Genomic DNA, 17450 nt, shown 5'->3' on the forward strand with positions numbered 1-17450 from the left:
TATAGGTCTTCCACACTTAGCCAGCTGTAGCGGTCAAACTAACATCTTCCCCCTCCACCAATTAGGTTCATACGAACTTAAAATTATCTCCATGTCATGAATCATCTCCCAAACGTCGTTTATTTTGAAAGATCTTGTACATACCTTTCGTCTTTATCGGATAAAAGAATGCAAACCACAAAATACCACGTGGAAAATTGTAGTTTGCATGTAATCACAATATTTCCAGGTAGATTTTTTCGTATGTCAAGAACTGTTTTAGGTATATAATGCCCCATTGAAAAACAATGGAATATCCCTACACGTCTTTCCATCATTAAATGTATTTTTCCTGTATTGATCGTGTACTTTATGTGAACTGAAAATTTCTCTTAGCCTGGTTTCCAGATGAGTTTTCGCACAACACTGAAAATATACTGCCTTCTCCCGATACAATCTTCACCTGGATGTAAATTATCGATGAATGATACGAGTAAATTTTATAGCAGTATAAAATTCTCGCCACACAACACAAAAATCCCGTAAATTCCAACTTACACTACGTTCATCAGTAGTAAAATATAACCCAGGTGTAGCAACGTAGAAGGTGGGTATTGTCAGGGCTTATATAAAATTATAAAAATAAAATTTAAAAAAAGAGGTGATTACAATTTTTATTTTTCACAAATATTGAAATAAAAAAAAGTTCCACAGAGTAAAAACAATTAAAACTGTTTCATCTACTTGAACAGGACACGTGAAATTTAGCTATTTATCAGTTTATCTTAACTGCTCTCACACATATACAAATACTTTACATCTTCATGGAATCGCTGATCTCACACACTCCTCACATACACATCAGGAATTAATATGGCTTAGCACGATCCTTGCCTCTATCACTGAAACAAATAAAAACAGCTTATAGTTCTTTGATCAGAAAGTACAAATCAACTATTAATCGTTATAATTTCCTTACTATAACTTTTGTTGTTCCACATATGAGGTTATCTGTAAAAACAGAATCAATCCGAAAAAAGCATTAAAGTTCCCTTGACATGGCTTTCCTAACTGCTATTGATATTCTGAAGTTAATATCTGCGATTTCTATTGAACGTTAACTGTACTCTTGCTATATGCACAATAATGGGCAATAACATGCAATAACAACCAAAAACACATAAGAAAAACAACTAATTGTTTACGAACTGTTTCACAATCTCAATTAAAAGCAAAAACGAACACCCTAACAGTTACTGGAAAGATCCTCGATGCGCAGCATCACATGATTACAATATAGCACTAAGAATACTTCCATATTCATAGTGATCAAAATGTGTGCGTTGTAGAAGGATCGCTATTTTGCATGAGTTTCACTAATGTCAACGAGGCCCATACCCATAAATACTGTTGAGAGTTAAGTCCAAGCCGGGTGCAACGGCTGTATCAACATCTAGTGAGTGGCACAGTCAATGGAAACTCAAATTAAAGGCAATGTTCTATATAAACTAATGTAGCTCAATTTGAACAACATTTTCTTAATTTATGTATAGATGTTATCGATTTTCTACATTTGCCACCCCCTCCCCTCTTTTTAAATATATCTTAAGTTTATGAAAACGGAATTACTGGTCCCATACACTCCTGTCTTACGAAGGTCACGCTCTTTTGCAAGTGAAAGTAAGATGATTGTATTAAGAGTTCGAAGTCTGACCATGAAAACTGAGTAAAGGCATGAATGTTACGTGTACAAAATGCAGCAACTCTTAATGAGTAATCGAATTTGTCTAAATCACGATCGTGACAATTTGAAGGAAGAATTTTATTGATATTGAACAAAACTTGTGAACCGAGTCCAAGTTGAAGAAAGAACATTTGCCCTCAATCACGGACAGTATAATTTCAATTCAGCTCATTTGGATTATGTGATTATTTACCATTATAATGATTATTTACCATGAAAGACTCACATACAATACTCATCAACGACAATTTATGGTATGTGTGAACAGTTCCTTGGGGAAATTTATCGCAAAATCAATAATAAAAATAATTATAACCCTGTTTATAACATGGTTCATTACATCTCACGCCGGTAGGTAATAGCACAAACCAGTCTCGGCAAAAGTTCGCATCTAATTAAGAGATTTCGTGAAGCGATTTCCACGAGTATTAGGAATTGTGAATCATTCACATGAATGGCAGGTAGAATTCACAGAAAGACGTAAAATACGGAACACAACTGTAACAATAATAAAAATTTAAAGACTGTTTACAAAATAACCTTCCTTTGCGTGAGTACTAACATGTTAGACTAACATCTTCCAATACTGTATTTCTTTCAGCTAATTACAAATACCGAAACATTAACTTTTAAACTAGTAGATACGAAACCAGATTAACAATAAGTTATACATATTTTTTAAATGGCACTAAGGTTAAGTGTACCAGTAACTGACACATTGAACTTTTTTTTTTCTTTCTTTTTGTCAGATAAGCAAATGAGATCTCTCAGAGCATTCCTATGATTCCTCTTGCAGCTTCAACAGCGCACAGATACGCATCAAACAAACATTCCCACTGTGAGATGGGATCAGCAGCAGTTTATAATTTCGTTCATAGCGTCTAAGTATCGGTTCTTGTTTGTGAAATCATTCAGATGAATAATTCAAAAAAACTTCACGTAACAAAAACCAGATTAAACTTTTTGGCGCCGTTTGAGTGAGGGTGGCAACTACGGTTCACTGGGCTATTTCTAAGAGGAACTTACAGACGAAGAAGAAAGTGTATCCGAAGTTCAGGAATCAAATGAAAAACTGGATCAGTCGCTATTAAGTATGGACAGTCACCGCTGTTGGAAGCTAAAGCTCTATTAGCAGATCTCTGGCATCAAATGAATGACACCGGATCTCCGGAATCCAAAAGGTAGAGGAGACTCGACACAAACGAAAAAATTTTTTTGAAGCATCCGATATTTCCATGTTAGTACAACAAAGCTGACCAACTAAAACCACGCACTCAGACCTAGTCTGATACAAACCAAAAAAAGCTTAAACCCAAGATCATTTACGCGAGCTTTAATATGGCCAGAGCCAAGCAAGATAAGAAAAGGAGGGCAGTCAGGGTTATCTGGTGTCAGTACATCCAAATAGAAACTACGAACAGATAAGGGACTACAGCTTCAAACACTGATAGTGACGTTGGAGAGACCGTAGCCAGAACACTAAGGCAGAGGGAGGGGGGGAAGGAACTGACGAATTCACCTTACATTCATACCAACAATTGAAAATTTCAAGGCTGAAGGTGGTCACGGAAAAGGGATAGCGTTGGGAGTTCTGTGCTAAAGAAGCTACAGGTCTGCTTCTCACGTACTTGTTTTTAGAATTACTCAAGTGCTGGGCATGATTACGTTCATTAATAAGCTGGTGCTCAATTTATTGGGACTAGATTTTCCTTCGTCCAAGGCAAATGTCCATTACTGGTACAATTAAGATTGTTGTCTTGCTCATTATTGGTGCAGTTTGAGATGTTCAAAAAACAAAATCTCTCGTTTCCTATTAGTTCCGTGCTAACTTCGATCAGGAATCCTATAAGGGAAGGAGCGAGCTATCAAACTAGGAAACTTTTTTTATAGCACGGTACACTTTTCCAACATCAGGTTATTAACATTTCAAGGTCTACATGTTGAAATAATACCATAATTATTATTTAGCGTAATTAACCACGAACATGGAAAACCAACCGAACTTTTTGGCCTTCAAGAAGAGTAATAACGGAAGTGAAACTGGTAGGGCAATGCATATCAAAAGTATCTGTGTCCAATACGACGATCACATCACTCACTTCGACCAACCAGTAACAAAAGTTTCATGAAACAAAAATTTGACTTTCAAACTACTATTTCGGAAAGGTGCTCAGACAAGTACCATATCTAATCACGCAGACTTTCAACAGACGATCACAATGTCGTTTACCGCAATTTTATATCGAACAGTCGTAGACACATGAAAAACATTGAAAAATTACTATATAGCTTAAAATCGTTAATCTGCGATAGTTCTTGGTTAAGTACATCAAGTACTCACACTTGTTTCATTTTAAGCAGTGTTGTAAACTTTATCACCCCTATGGTAAACGGTTCGAGATAATTATTCTAAACGGTATTAGGAACTTTACTCTATTAGAAGTCATTTGTGATTGAAGTACTTATCTAAGTAGTTTTAAAAAAGTCTTGAGAAAAGTCAATTACCAAATCAATTATAACTGTTTATTCGAAAGAAATATCATGAACGCGGTATTACAAAAACGTACTTCAGATATGCACAGCCCCGTCCATCTCACTTGCCTTGTTACTACTATGCAAGTCTCCCAAACTTGGACGATTTGTGATATTGTAGCGTCCACAATCTCTTAACACTAGGTAAGAAATACAGTAAGTTGACAAATTTGAAACTTGTAAGATGACCTAGTGCCATTTGAAAAAATGAACCTTGGGTTGATGTTAACCTGGTGGTATCGCAGAATATGCGAATGCCCCTATCGATATTTGCAACATAAGTTTGTACGATGACTAATAAAAACGTTTAGGAAAAATTCGACCTGATTTATCAGCAGTCTCCTTCAAGAGTGATATTCATTCGAACACTTCGATGCCTTTTTCCTAGAACGATTTATCTTTGGCCTCGAAATAAGCTTGTTTCAGTAATCAATTCTTTATTAGAGCAAAGTCTCTTTCCCTGGAGCATCCTTTTTAGGTTTGCAAACACGTAGTAGTTGCTGGGTCATTTTACGAACTTACTAAGTGATTTTCTTAGGTAGTACTGTAAGGTGTTAAATGTCGATCTCTCGACACATATCGTTCAACATTTCGGAGTATATTATCTATTAGTTCAAAAGTTACCAGGATGTTTCACGATAAATTGTTCACCTTGAGAAACTAGTTGTCGACGTGGAAGTTATCACTATTTCTTCACAAAAGAAAGATTCTTTCGTAAATGCTAACAATGTATTTAAGGTGCTGCTGCGTTTCTTGATTTAAACACGTTACATTGCAAAAATTACATCATAATTAATGATATGAGAAACTGAACATGTAACCGTTTTAATATACATAACTCAAATTCCTTGACATTGTATACTGAATACCCGCTATACGGTCGCTTAACTACTGAATACGTACTTACATCGTTATTTGTTCAGTTTTATTGCCGGGTTAATTTGCAGACGGAAGACAATTTTGGGGAAACCATTGAATTCTGACAAAAATTAAAATTTTGTACTCTTAGTTCCACAACTAGGACTTATTTTGCATTTCCATACACATAAACGACGTAAAGTTTTCAGTAATTCAGCGGCCACACACTGAGGTGCTAACAATATCAAAGAATTTGAATTTTATTAAATTATTACATAATTTCTTATACCACTAACTAATTTAATTTTTGGACAGAAGCTTCATGAAACTGACACTAAAAGCGTTAAAATAAATAAATTCACATTATTAAATCAGTTCCTTTATGAATAACCCTTAAAAAAACAAATTTGTCCAGGTCTTGTTTTAATTTTACAACCCTTGCACACAACTTGCAAAATGTGTTTATAAAGTGATATATCCGTGAGTGGTGAACAAGGCTACAGAATAGAACTGAGTTGATTTTGAGTTTAACGTTCCTTTCAGCAGCGAGGTTATGAAACGGGATCTACTGATTAACGTGGAATCCGAACCACATGAATCGAACCCGGGCACTACAGAATAGAATGAGTGGTCGAATTTGTATTGGAAAATTAAGAAATTTAATCCACGAAATGTTTCATCCATTTTTCTTTTTTTTCAGTAATTTGATTTTAAATGCGTCAATTTCTGATTTCTAATACATGGATTTACTTCCGCAATTTCAGTTTCCATTTCAAACAGAAAAGTTAATTTAAAAATGCCTTTTCTCATGTGTACTATTGCTCATGATTGTGCATATAAACGAAATTGTGTCCTTCCCTATGTGACGGCAAATTTTATTAAGTTCTCGGATAACGGACAAATCTCACCTTTGAGTCTGGTTAACTTTGACATTGACAAGTGTTCTGGTCTGCCATGTACTTCGATCAACATATGGAGTAGAGTAATCAGACATTGAACCACTACAAAAAGAAAAGTAAATGTGGAAGGTAATACGACAAATAAGGGAGAACTAATGAGGCCATCTTATAAAACTAATCTTTCCCGAGCATTAACATAAAACAAGGGAAGGAACACGGGACAGTGACAAGCAACGCTGTTAGTTTCGAGCACATCAGTCAGAGCTACAACGTGCGAATAATTCACGTCGCAACCATAATTAAAGGAATATACCAAGAAAACACTCAAGCTTACGTTCTGGCTGGTTTCAAATGCAGGATTCCCTAAAGCTTGAGAAAATACGAAAAATTAATTCATATAGAGAAACCTACTTGATAATTTCATACTAAAGCATAGAAGTGACCCCATGAGATATGGGCAAACGCATTTACTTGAGCAAAAGGAACTAAAAACTAAATTATTCAGACTAGCGTTCATATAGAATAATTATATTTACATTGTACTAATTATTTTATTGGTGTAATGTTAATTTTCCGCAAGGATGCAGTCCTTAATGTGGATTTAAGAGTAACTAAATTGATCGGGGAATAAGTTCTCTGCTTTGTATTTCCTAACAGTAAATGACAACTGTTACATTGTAAGAACTAACCTTACATGCTTACTTCAGTTGGACAACAAAATCAATCGATTTACTAAACCTAATGTTAAAAAAAAAAAAAAAGATATTCACAACTAATGAATTCTATGCTCCCCTATTCACATCTAAAGTCCGGAAGGTATAACGTCGTTGGCTTCCCGCGCTTGGATCTGCTCGTCACTGGGGATGTGGTAAGAGGACAGCTAATCACCACTCTTCACATTTGCCGAACTTACTCATCGTAAGATTATTTAGTTTATTTTCGCGCAGTGTCGATGTTTGCTTGTTTTCGGACGTGATATAGTGTGCGTATGTGTGTTTAACTTTTGTTCCCTTACGTTTCTTACATATGTGGTAAGTGAATTAATACTTTTTGCCTCTCTGAATGGAAGGTATCACTATCCTTGTTACAGAAACTGAGCATTGTAGTTTGCTGGTTTGGGGGGAGTATGGCGTGGAAGAACTCGCCGCTCCGATGCACGAGATTTTTCTTTTCAATCTGAGTTTGATACTGCTCGCAATAGACCATTTTTTTCCGTAAGCTCGGCGATTGACAGAACATCCAGTGCAACAGATTTGTCCCCCCACTTGTATTAGGAACAATTCTTGAACAAAAAGCAGATGCATGTGGGTCTCCGTTACGCACTCTAGGCAAAAACAGAAACAAAGTCCGTTACAAAAACAAATATAGATGCTTTTGATAAAGATGTATTGCGGCGTCTTATTTTGAGAATGTCCAATGAAAAAAATATTCCAAGCATGGAGGAAATCCACGTGAGGGCAAAACAAAAATTTTAGTGAGTCTCTTTGGTCTCTCCGTAAAATAGCCACGGGTTTTCAATACAAGCAGATAACGGCAGAAAGTGATAGAAAGAGAAGACATATTCAAGAGATGTCAATATCTTCGTAAAATCAAACGAGCGAACGAGGAGGGAAAGCATATAGTATACCTCGATGAAACGTGGGTGAACACACCACACGAAGGGAAAAATGTGGTTTCAGACAATGATAAACCTTCTCTAAAAGTAGCAATAGGGAAAGGTCAACGACTTCCTGTCCATGCAGGGGCTTCACCGGTTTCGTTAATAATTGACTATTTTCCTTTCGAAATCTACGAAAGACTATCATGAAGAAATGGATACTAATAGGTTCAGGCAATGGTTTCAATATCAATTACTACCGAATATTCCACCAAGTTCAGTGATACGTCATGGGCAATGCATCTGTACATTCGCGCAAAATAAACAATACTCCCTCATCTACGACAAGAAAAGCAGAAATGCAAGAGTGGTTAGCGCGACACAATATCCCATTCGAGAATATGTTACGGACAGTTCTGTATAATAGAAAACAAGAAAGATTAAAGAAAACAAGAATTGGTAGACCGTGTAGAACTCGTCATTCACCTTTCGTCAGATACAGCTTTGGAAGCGGAAGATGTGACGAACGACGGAAGCGAAGACAGTAATGATTTGGACAGCATCCACAGTGTCGTAACAGGTAATTATTTTGGCACCAGAGAAGGCTGTTTACGGTACACATTTCTTGTGAAATATATCCTGGGTTCGACCCTAACACATTCCTTGTGAATCCCCGCTTGAATCAGCACTGCTCGAGGAAACACCTTTCCCTCATATTTCATCATGACTATCACGTACATCGTCTTCCTTACTCTATACCTACAGAACACAACTCAGTAAGTTGATAAAATTAACATCACTAGTATCAAAGGACAATGGGAACATTGGTGAAGTCCTAGTATTAAGAGAAAACACTCATTAAAATTTTACATGCCTTTGTCGGTATAGGAAGTCATTACATCATTATTTTATTCTGCTTTGAACTGCTAACTGTAAATTGAGTACTCTTTCAAACGTAATTGTCAAACTAAGCACTTTTTATTTTATTATTATTATTATTATTATTATTATTATTATTATTTTATAAGATGGAAAGGAAAAGTCGAAACAGTCTACTGCACTCAACGAGCCACGAGTAACCGAGCTGGCAACTCCGCATAAACAACTTTTCGCAGAAAGCCAACGACGTTACACCTTCCGTACTATAATATGGGTTCATAGTTCGTAACACTAAATCCAAATATATATAAATAAATTCAGCAAAAACGTATTAGCGTGCTGCAATCTTAAGACAAAAAGGTCATCCAATTTCTCGTTAACTTCAAATTTAATTGTACTAGGCTTTTTGCTCAGAACACTATGCTTAATCGCAGATTTATAATGAACAAAACCCTCCGTGAAAGGTATTCTAGAAAATAATTTACGAAACAGCTTATCAAACCTTAGTGCCTACTGTTGCTTTAAAACAACACTGCAGATAATTACTATTTAAAAGACCAACAGGCACCGAGCTATTTCCACTATATTGTATTTAAAGAACTAAATATTTTGAAGATTGCTGTTACTTCTATGTGCTATCAAATTTTAACAAAACCTTTAAAACAAAAGGAACTTATACTTAACTAGACAGCAAGTGAACTTGAACTGTATGACTAATATTTGAAGATAATATTTAGCGCATATTTATGTTATTCGTAAAAGTTACAACTTACTGCATCCAAATGCCGCACTACTGATATGGCAGAGATTACAGAAATAACTTAGTGTATTTGGACGCAGTAATTATTCAACAGGAACCACCATAAAAGAATTAGGGAAACAAATTACTATATACTCACCCACCACCACGCATGGGGCCACCACCGCGTCCCCGGCCTCTATCTCCCATGCCTCCTCGAGAAAATCCTCCGCGACCTCTGTCACCTCCTGGGCCTCCTCGACCTCCTCTCATGCCGCCACGGTCCATTCCACGTCCGCCTCGACCTCCACGCATACCACCTAAAAGAAAAAGAAAATCAAAAACCAAATTATAGGAAGTGAAACATCTCTCCCACCTATTAAGTATACTGTTGCATTACTAGTATTTCAGCCGTGCCATCTTGCGATATTACTATTTACTTATGAACAACATCACGCTCAAGCAAACGTTCCATATTAAAGCACAAAACCTGGGCAATTATTACATCTGGATTATCGTTTACAAGATATCGATCACTATTCCACCTTTTCCTTCCCGCTTAAGCGTTTACATCATACAAAAATTACATTGGAAAATGAAAAATCCACCAACCTAGTGTTTAAAATTCGTGCAAGCATGCACTAACTTTCCCACTCACAATACATGCAAGTAGTTAAAACAACGATCTTATAACAATTTACAAGTACACGGCTACTTTCACTCATTTCAGTTTTAAATATTACTAAAACCAAGCAATTCACCACAGGTAAATACACACATTTGAAATGCACTCAAGTAAGGAACCCAAGGAAAGGGATAAGGTATGGAAAAACGAGAACGCTGTTTTTTTATTCCTCACAGGTCTGATGGTAGGTTCACACATACGAAATTATAAAAGTTCCTTCCAAGAAGATATCCAATAAGCATGCATGGTTAGCGTTCGTGCATAATTCAACATTCAAAGCCGTAGTCACTTACTTGGTGGGTTACCTCCACCAACACCTTCTGGACGTGGGAGACCACATCGATTGCACTGTGTTCGCCATGAAAAATTGGTGTTTCCGCAATCCTGATTCGGGCATTTCCAATCACCGTCACGCCCAAATCCTACAAGGGAATGGAAAGTCATTTCACGTAACTTTTGGAAATATTTAATGTTGAAAGGTATCGTGTATTTGTAGGGTTACTTTTCAATTTTTAAATCCACATTCAAACAGGGTATTTGATTAACTATCAAAGTATTTTCGGACAGCAAACGCATTTTTTTTTTTTTTTTTTTTGTTTGTTTGTTTAATTTCAATGAAATTTTTACAACATATCACAATACATGTACCAAATTAGTTTTGTTTTTAACATTAAGAACATATGCATGCACATGTAAAATGGCACAGATTATCTTATACGAATTTGAATCAAAAAAGAATATGAAAATGTGTGAATGTAAACTAATTTTTCAGATAACTATCACATATACGAACGGTGTGTCTCACAAAGGTTAAAATTTCACAAGGTATTTACACATATGTATTGAAAAATGCCCAACCAATAATTCAGTCTCACTACTTTCCACTCCAATATTCTTGAACTACGAAGTAGAAAATTCATGGTTTTACAAATACAAATAACCTTTTTACTGGTAGGGAGTTAAGTACACACCAGTAATTGCATAATTTGTGAACATTTTGGATAAAAATTTAGTTACAACTTAACATCTGATGTTTCAAATTAGATTTCCTTTCCCGATAATTTGTAAGTGGTACAATCCGCGGCAAAAAACCTGCAACATGAGCATATAAGTTTATTGTGAAATGACGAAGATTTTTGCTCCAAAGTAAGTGTGCACGGAGGAGGCCGAGGTTTATCCTGGCGTGATTCGTTCCACTTAGACGTTATGTTCATTCCATGTGCTGTTAGGCGTAGTTTCACAATAAACTTACATCCTCATGTTGCAGGTTTTTTGCCGCGGATTGTACAAATACGTAATATATTCTTCCCTTGCTGCCTGCTATACTCTGAACACTTGCAGGTTATTTACATTGTTAATGTCTAACAATTTTATATTACAACACCTACATTACTTCCATGAAGCACTTTTCACTTTACAGTTTCGTGTTCGAGCAAGATGTCGATACACTGTGATTATGGAAATATCTAAGTAACAATGAAGTATCTTCCCTCTGGCTTAATTTTAGTAGTATTCTTTGTTTCTAAACTTAATGGTCAGGTCGTAATTTCCAGAGACTTAATATTTCGGTCAATTCACAGTCAGTAGTGATTCAGATCTACACTTTAGGAAAAGTCTAGTTTCAAAAAGCCATGAGAAATCAGGATCCTAGATTATAATCAATCCAAAAAGTTCTCTTTCCGAAATAAAATACGAAATATGCCGCCTGATCTGGATTTCCACTTTACGAAAGAGAAGTTAGTAGGTGCTAAGGGTTGGAAAGTTGTCTAGAAAGAAATCGCTATCAAAGTTGCCTTTTTAACAAATGTGAGTCCAAACTACCCATCGTATTCTACATGAGGTCTGAGAGTAGCCTCGACAGTATCTGTTACAATCTGTCTATAGTAGGATAAATCAACTGTTCAGATATATTTCCTACGCATTGCAACATCTTTTAGGAACAATTCATCTGAGTTGTTACTAATCACTGTTTACATTGCCACATGAACACTCGTTTACTTGTTCAAAGCACTGGAGACAATATTCCTTCTCTAGAGATATTTGATCACGACCATCCGCACAGTAACGTTGGTAGTGTTCGCAATCTAGTCACTATTCCCGATTAAGAGTTGCTAAACTCCCTCAATACTGTCCTATTTTAGCTATCTCACAAAATTGTGCAAACAAACAAACATTTATGAGTTGTGATTTTGTTTCCGTACTCTTCATTCAGTACTAAAAGAATTTACGAAGTACTTTTACCGGCTTTCACTACCTGACTGTGCCACCTGATGTGCTCCTTTTAGATCTAAGATTACCATATTAAACACTACATGAAGCTATTCAGACACTAACAATCTGCCTTGGTTGGTATTACCAGTAGATTTGCCGTGTTAGATTCGACACATTGATCTGACCACGACTACAATCAAGAAAAAAATTATACTAAAAACCTATTGAACAGCACCTTCTGTAAATTCTTAATTTCCAGTTACGAGAATGTTGCCAACGTTACAACTTTTTACCTTGAATAACTAACGCGTTATTTATTTCGCTAGTCAGTTTCACCAACGAATTTATTGAATAGACATGTAAACCTTATCTTTTAAGCCTAAAATAAATATACGTTTACTCTGGTCCACTTCTGGTCACAAAAGGTCGGACTACCCTCCGGAGACTCCACAAGTTCGAAAAGTTGAACCTTACATCCCGCTGATCTCTTTACAAGAGAAATTATTTCTCGTCCATTCTTTTTACAGAGCAAACACAAATCAGTTAAAATTCCCATTCTTCCTAAAACAAGAAAGTTTTGGAAATACTTCAAACCCTTCTCAACAGGATATGCATTTCACTCAAACCGAAATGATAAAAGCTTAAATCACTCCAAGTGCTATGTTCAAGATCCATTTTAAACGGAAGGATCTGGGATAATTTTTTCGGAGTCTGGAAGGGAGTCCCACTTCATGTGATCGGAACTGTACAGTCCGCAGCAAAAAACTTGCAACATGAGCATGTAAGTTTATTGTAAAACTATACCTAACAGCAGGGAATCAACATAACGTCTAAGTGGCACGAATCACGCCACGTGAAACCTCGGCTTCCTCCCCTGCACACTTATTCTGGAACAATTTCACAATAACCTTACATGCTCATGTTGCAGGTTCTTTGCTGCGGACTGTACTATGAGCTGATGAATGAATGAATGAATTAATTTATTTTTTTCAAGTTTTCCGAACACACATTCGCTGAATATGAATATGGTTTATTCATAGTTCGACTTTTCGTTTAATAGAGATATTTCATGAGAAGTATTTTACACGAAAAACATACGTAATACAGATCGCACGCTATTGTACCCAATACTTAGAAAACGCATGCAAGTCATGCGAGCGTGTAAATAACACAAATTGAACAACTTACCACCTCCTCCTCCACCACCACCACCCATACCACCTCCACGGCCTCCCATGCCTCCGCCTCGCATTCCGCCGCCACGACCACCTCGGCCACCGCCGCCGAAGTTACTCTTCTGCGTTGCCATTTGTACCTTGATCTGGGAACCTTTGAAGTCCTTGCCTAAAATACATAAACTTAATATCAATTACTAGATATAAAAACTAAATACAAAATACATTAATACACCTCTTTTATTCCGAATGTATGATATAATCCTCTACAGATTAAAAAAAAAAAAAAAAAATATGAAGGCAACGAAGAAAGTTTTGTCTATTTTACCCACCACCTTCGAACATCGATATGTCACCTAACACGTACCTGGACGATCAAAAATAGTCCCCATCAGAATCGACGACCTTCTTGCCAACGCTCTGGAAGCAGGGTTTGAAAAAACCCGGGCTTTTTTTAAAAAGCCCAACCCACCTGGGCCCATATGGGTTTTTTCGGGTATTTTCGGGTTTAATTGGGTTTTTTCGGGTTTAATCGGGTTTTTTCGAAATATTTCCATGTCTTTGGGGTAAAACTGTTAAAATGTGATTTATTTTTCAAGATTGCCATTGTCACAGTTTGTAACAATTTTCTGCTTACTGCTGTTTTGAAAAAAGGGCCGCCATTTTGAAATTTTACATTCGATCGCCGAGAAAATCTATACAGCAAATTTAGCATATCTCCTGCTTCCACCGTCAGAATTTCAACTTAAAAGACACAAAATTGCGCTTCGTAGCGTGGATACCGCTGTTTTGAAAAATGACCGCCATTTTGATATTTTACGTTGGTATGCCGCCAAAATCTATACAGGAAATTTAGAGTGTCTCGTGCTTGCATTCTGAAAATTTTAACTTAAAAGCCTAAAGTTGTACCCTGTAGTGTGTGTGGTAGAGGCAGACAAACGAGTTGAGTTGATTTTGTGTTTAACGTCCCTTTCAGCAGCGAGGCTATATGAGACGGGACCTACTGATTAACGTGGAATCCGAACCACATGGGCTCCCTCCGGGAAGCAAACCCGGGTCCCACACCGAAGTCGCGTACACTAACCGCATAGCCATGAAGGAGCTCGGCAGACAAACGAACAAATGTAGATCAAGTCATCCAGAAGCCTGACTGACGTCCGCCAAATATGAATACCAAAAGGGGTCTATTAATTTAAAACAAAGATACAATTCATGTTGTATGAAATAAATAAATGCTTTAAATTGTCTTATATGAAATTAACATCTTCCAGCGTAAATAAACCTGCCATATTTTCTCCATGAGAATACGGGACACCTCAGATCCCCCCTCCTCCTCAACTTTTCAACACAATGCAATGAACTGTACAGGGGCGTCATTTAAGGAGGGCAGGAGGGGGCAATTGCCCCCCCCAAGAGTTTGAGGAATACATACTTCAATCGATTGTCTACTAATGTACTAGTACAAAACGTGAAAGTCATATGTCGGTGGTGCTCTTGCCCCCCTCAAGCGAAGTCTGAAATGACGCCCCTGGAACTGTAGTCTGGTTATGAACAAAAAAGTATAATAGGACGCGGTGGCTCAGTGGTAGAGCGTTCACCTCTAGTGCATGGGGTTCCTAGTTCGATCCCAGCTTGCGCCAAGTGAGCTTTGTGGTGGACAAAGACCTTGTGCGTGGGTTTTCTCGGGACTCTCACGTTTCTTCCCACTTTCTTCATTCCGTCATTTTATTCACCGTCACCTTGAGCATAGCAGGCATAACCGTGAGACTAAAAGTAAAACATTTAATTTTTTTTTTCAATAATATAATAGGCGAAAGTTCACTAAGCAGCAGCTGCTTTTCTGTTCGTACCGTGCAATTAATTGTACACACTGAAGATGCCTAAAAACTTAAGATGTGCTATAAAAATGCTTTACAGGAAAACAATATGCAAATTATTTAAATCAGTGGTACAATTTACTTTCAATATTTTTCGCGCGTTTAGCAATATGTATCACTAGCAGCGTTCACCCCGCTTCGCTGCGGTCACCCCGGAACGCAATAAACTTTGTTACTTAGATAATTTTTACTTTTTCGCTTTCAAGTGATATGATAAAAACCATAGAAGATTGCAGTAAATGTTAACATTATATCCCCTGTCATTTATGTTAACCCGCCCCGCTTCGCTGCGGTCACCCCCGAACGCAATAAACTTTGTTACTTAGATAATTTTTACTTTTTCGCTTTCAATGATATGATAAAAAACATTATAACGCCTGTCATTTATGTTAACCCGCCGAGTGACACGGTCATGCGGGTTGCATATAAATACGTTTATTTTTATACCTATGATGAACTAACAAAGGATTTGTACGTAATGGACACCTGAATGGTCAATTATCTCAAGACACTGGTAATTGAAAATTAAAGTGATATGATAAAAACCATCTAGGGTCCAAATCCTAATAACCCCCCAAAAATAAAAGAAATTGGTTCAGCCGTATTAGCGTGATGAGCGGACAAAGGATTTGTACGTTCTCTTTTATATATATAGAAGATAGATAGATGGCTGTATCTGCCAAAATTACGTTCGTCAGTTTAATCTGATGAAAAGCTGATTTTTCTTCTTGTGTCGTGTGTAATCGTCAGGTCCAGATTTACATTTTTCTAAGACGTGGAGCAAAGAACTATTCTGTGCCCCTAGCCTCTAAGAAAGATTATAATTCTTGTTAACTTATCCAATGTGTTGTCATTTATATATATGTTCCGGAGAGTATCCGAGTTTCCATCAAGTGCAATGGAAAAAGTAGCATTGCAAATTTCGCTCGCTATCAAGTCGAACAGGGTGGTGTTATAACTTCCTCGAAACTGTTACGTGCAACAGCGTACTGTTCATTCACTAATTACGGGATTCGCAGCTAATGTCAGAACTTTTTGTTTTCACTTATTGAATAAGCTGATATTGATAGCAGAAATGGAACGGAGTTAAAATACGGGACATTTCCCTGTCCCGACTAAATTTACGGGGACGCGGGACACTCGGGCCCAAAATCGGGACATTCCCGTTTTTTACGGGACGTATGGCTGGCTTAAGCGTAAAATAAATAGTTTTATTATTGAAGTATTCATTTCCGATCCTTCTGAGTTTAATTCGGGAATTTCCCGAGCACTTCTTTCACGGCGTGTACATCAAAACTTTCACTAGTACGGAAATTTGAACTCAGCACTTGAAATAGTAAGCGTTATATAGTCTTCGAAACCCCGAGCATTAAGCTTCTTAAATTTGACAAGAATTTTTACGCTATTACTGGTGTTGATTTTACAGAATGCTTATTTGAAGAGTAGCAACAAATGACTGAATTAAACTGTTATTGTTGGAAAACCAAATTTTAGTTGAAGAACCTTGTGTTTTACATCAAAGGTAAGAAATAATACTAATAGTTTTACTAATGTTTTTACATATGAAGGATACGGGGAAAAAACAAAGCATGTCCATGTATGTGCTTTTTCGGGTGCTTTGTCCTATCTGCTGGTGACTCTTGATACTATTTGACTGTATATGTCATGCACGCGTAAATGTAGAAATGTCCATGTAAAAAGGGGCAATGATTTAACTAACCCTATTCTTTTTACGCGGTTTTCAATATTAAAACGCCGTTTTCTCGAAAATGTAGTTTTGTGACATTTCTTTTTTCCCCTTACCCTTCATATGTACTATTAGTACCGGTATCTATGACCTTAAACCCGTCAAACGTATGAGTGATAATGTCCCTCGGTGTCGCCAAGTCGACGAGCATACTATTCACGGAAAATGTTTTCTAAAGTACAAAATTGCTTATTTTACTTGAAACAGGCTATAAGCATAATCCATACATTAATTTGTTCTATAACTATCTCAAGCTAAGGTAAGTGCATTCTGAACTTTATAAAGCTCTTATGTTGAATGTTGTTGTATACCTTAACGTGAAAGCCTCTAATTCGCCCAAGGAAAGTCTAAAATCTGATAAAAATCACTTACAATGTGATCACCTTAGTTGTATCGATAATATACTAACAAATAGGTCAAAAACCCAGGTGGGTTTTAAAATGGGTTTTTTCAGGTGGGTCCAACCCGAAAAAACCCGGTGGGTTTTTTCGGGCTGGGCCCACTTGGGCAAACCCTGGCTTGTACTCT

At 36.9% G+C, this 17450-nt stretch overlaps 1 protein-coding gene across 8 annotated transcripts in view; it reads right to left on the bottom strand.

Moving 5' to 3' along the window:
- Positions 1–635: 635 nt before the first annotated feature.
- LOC145694362 (uncharacterized) overlaps positions 636–17450 on the bottom strand; it is a 46903-nt gene continuing 30088 nt past the window's right edge. For 7 of the 8 annotated variants that reach the window (XM_081770523.1, XM_081770519.1, XM_081770524.1 and 4 more), the window contains 5 exons: positions 13312–13467; positions 10206–10334; positions 9388–9547; positions 6022–6114; positions 636–881 (listed from right to left, as the gene is read on the bottom strand). In XM_081770523.1, the coding sequence (XP_081626649.1) occupies positions 848–881; positions 6022–6114; positions 9388–9547; positions 10206–10334; positions 13312–13467 (572 nt within the window). In that variant the 3' untranslated portion in view covers positions 636–847. The remainder of the gene's footprint in view (positions 882–6021; positions 6115–9387; positions 9548–10205; positions 10335–13311; positions 13468–17450) is intronic. The other variant, XM_081770521.1, reaches the window with a different exon arrangement.

This window comes from Thermobia domestica, chromosome 9 (genome assembly GCF_964235325.1).
Source record: "Thermobia domestica chromosome 9, izTheDome1.hap1.1, whole genome shotgun sequence".
Taxonomy (NCBI): Eukaryota; Metazoa; Arthropoda; class Insecta; order Zygentoma; family Lepismatidae; genus Thermobia; species Thermobia domestica.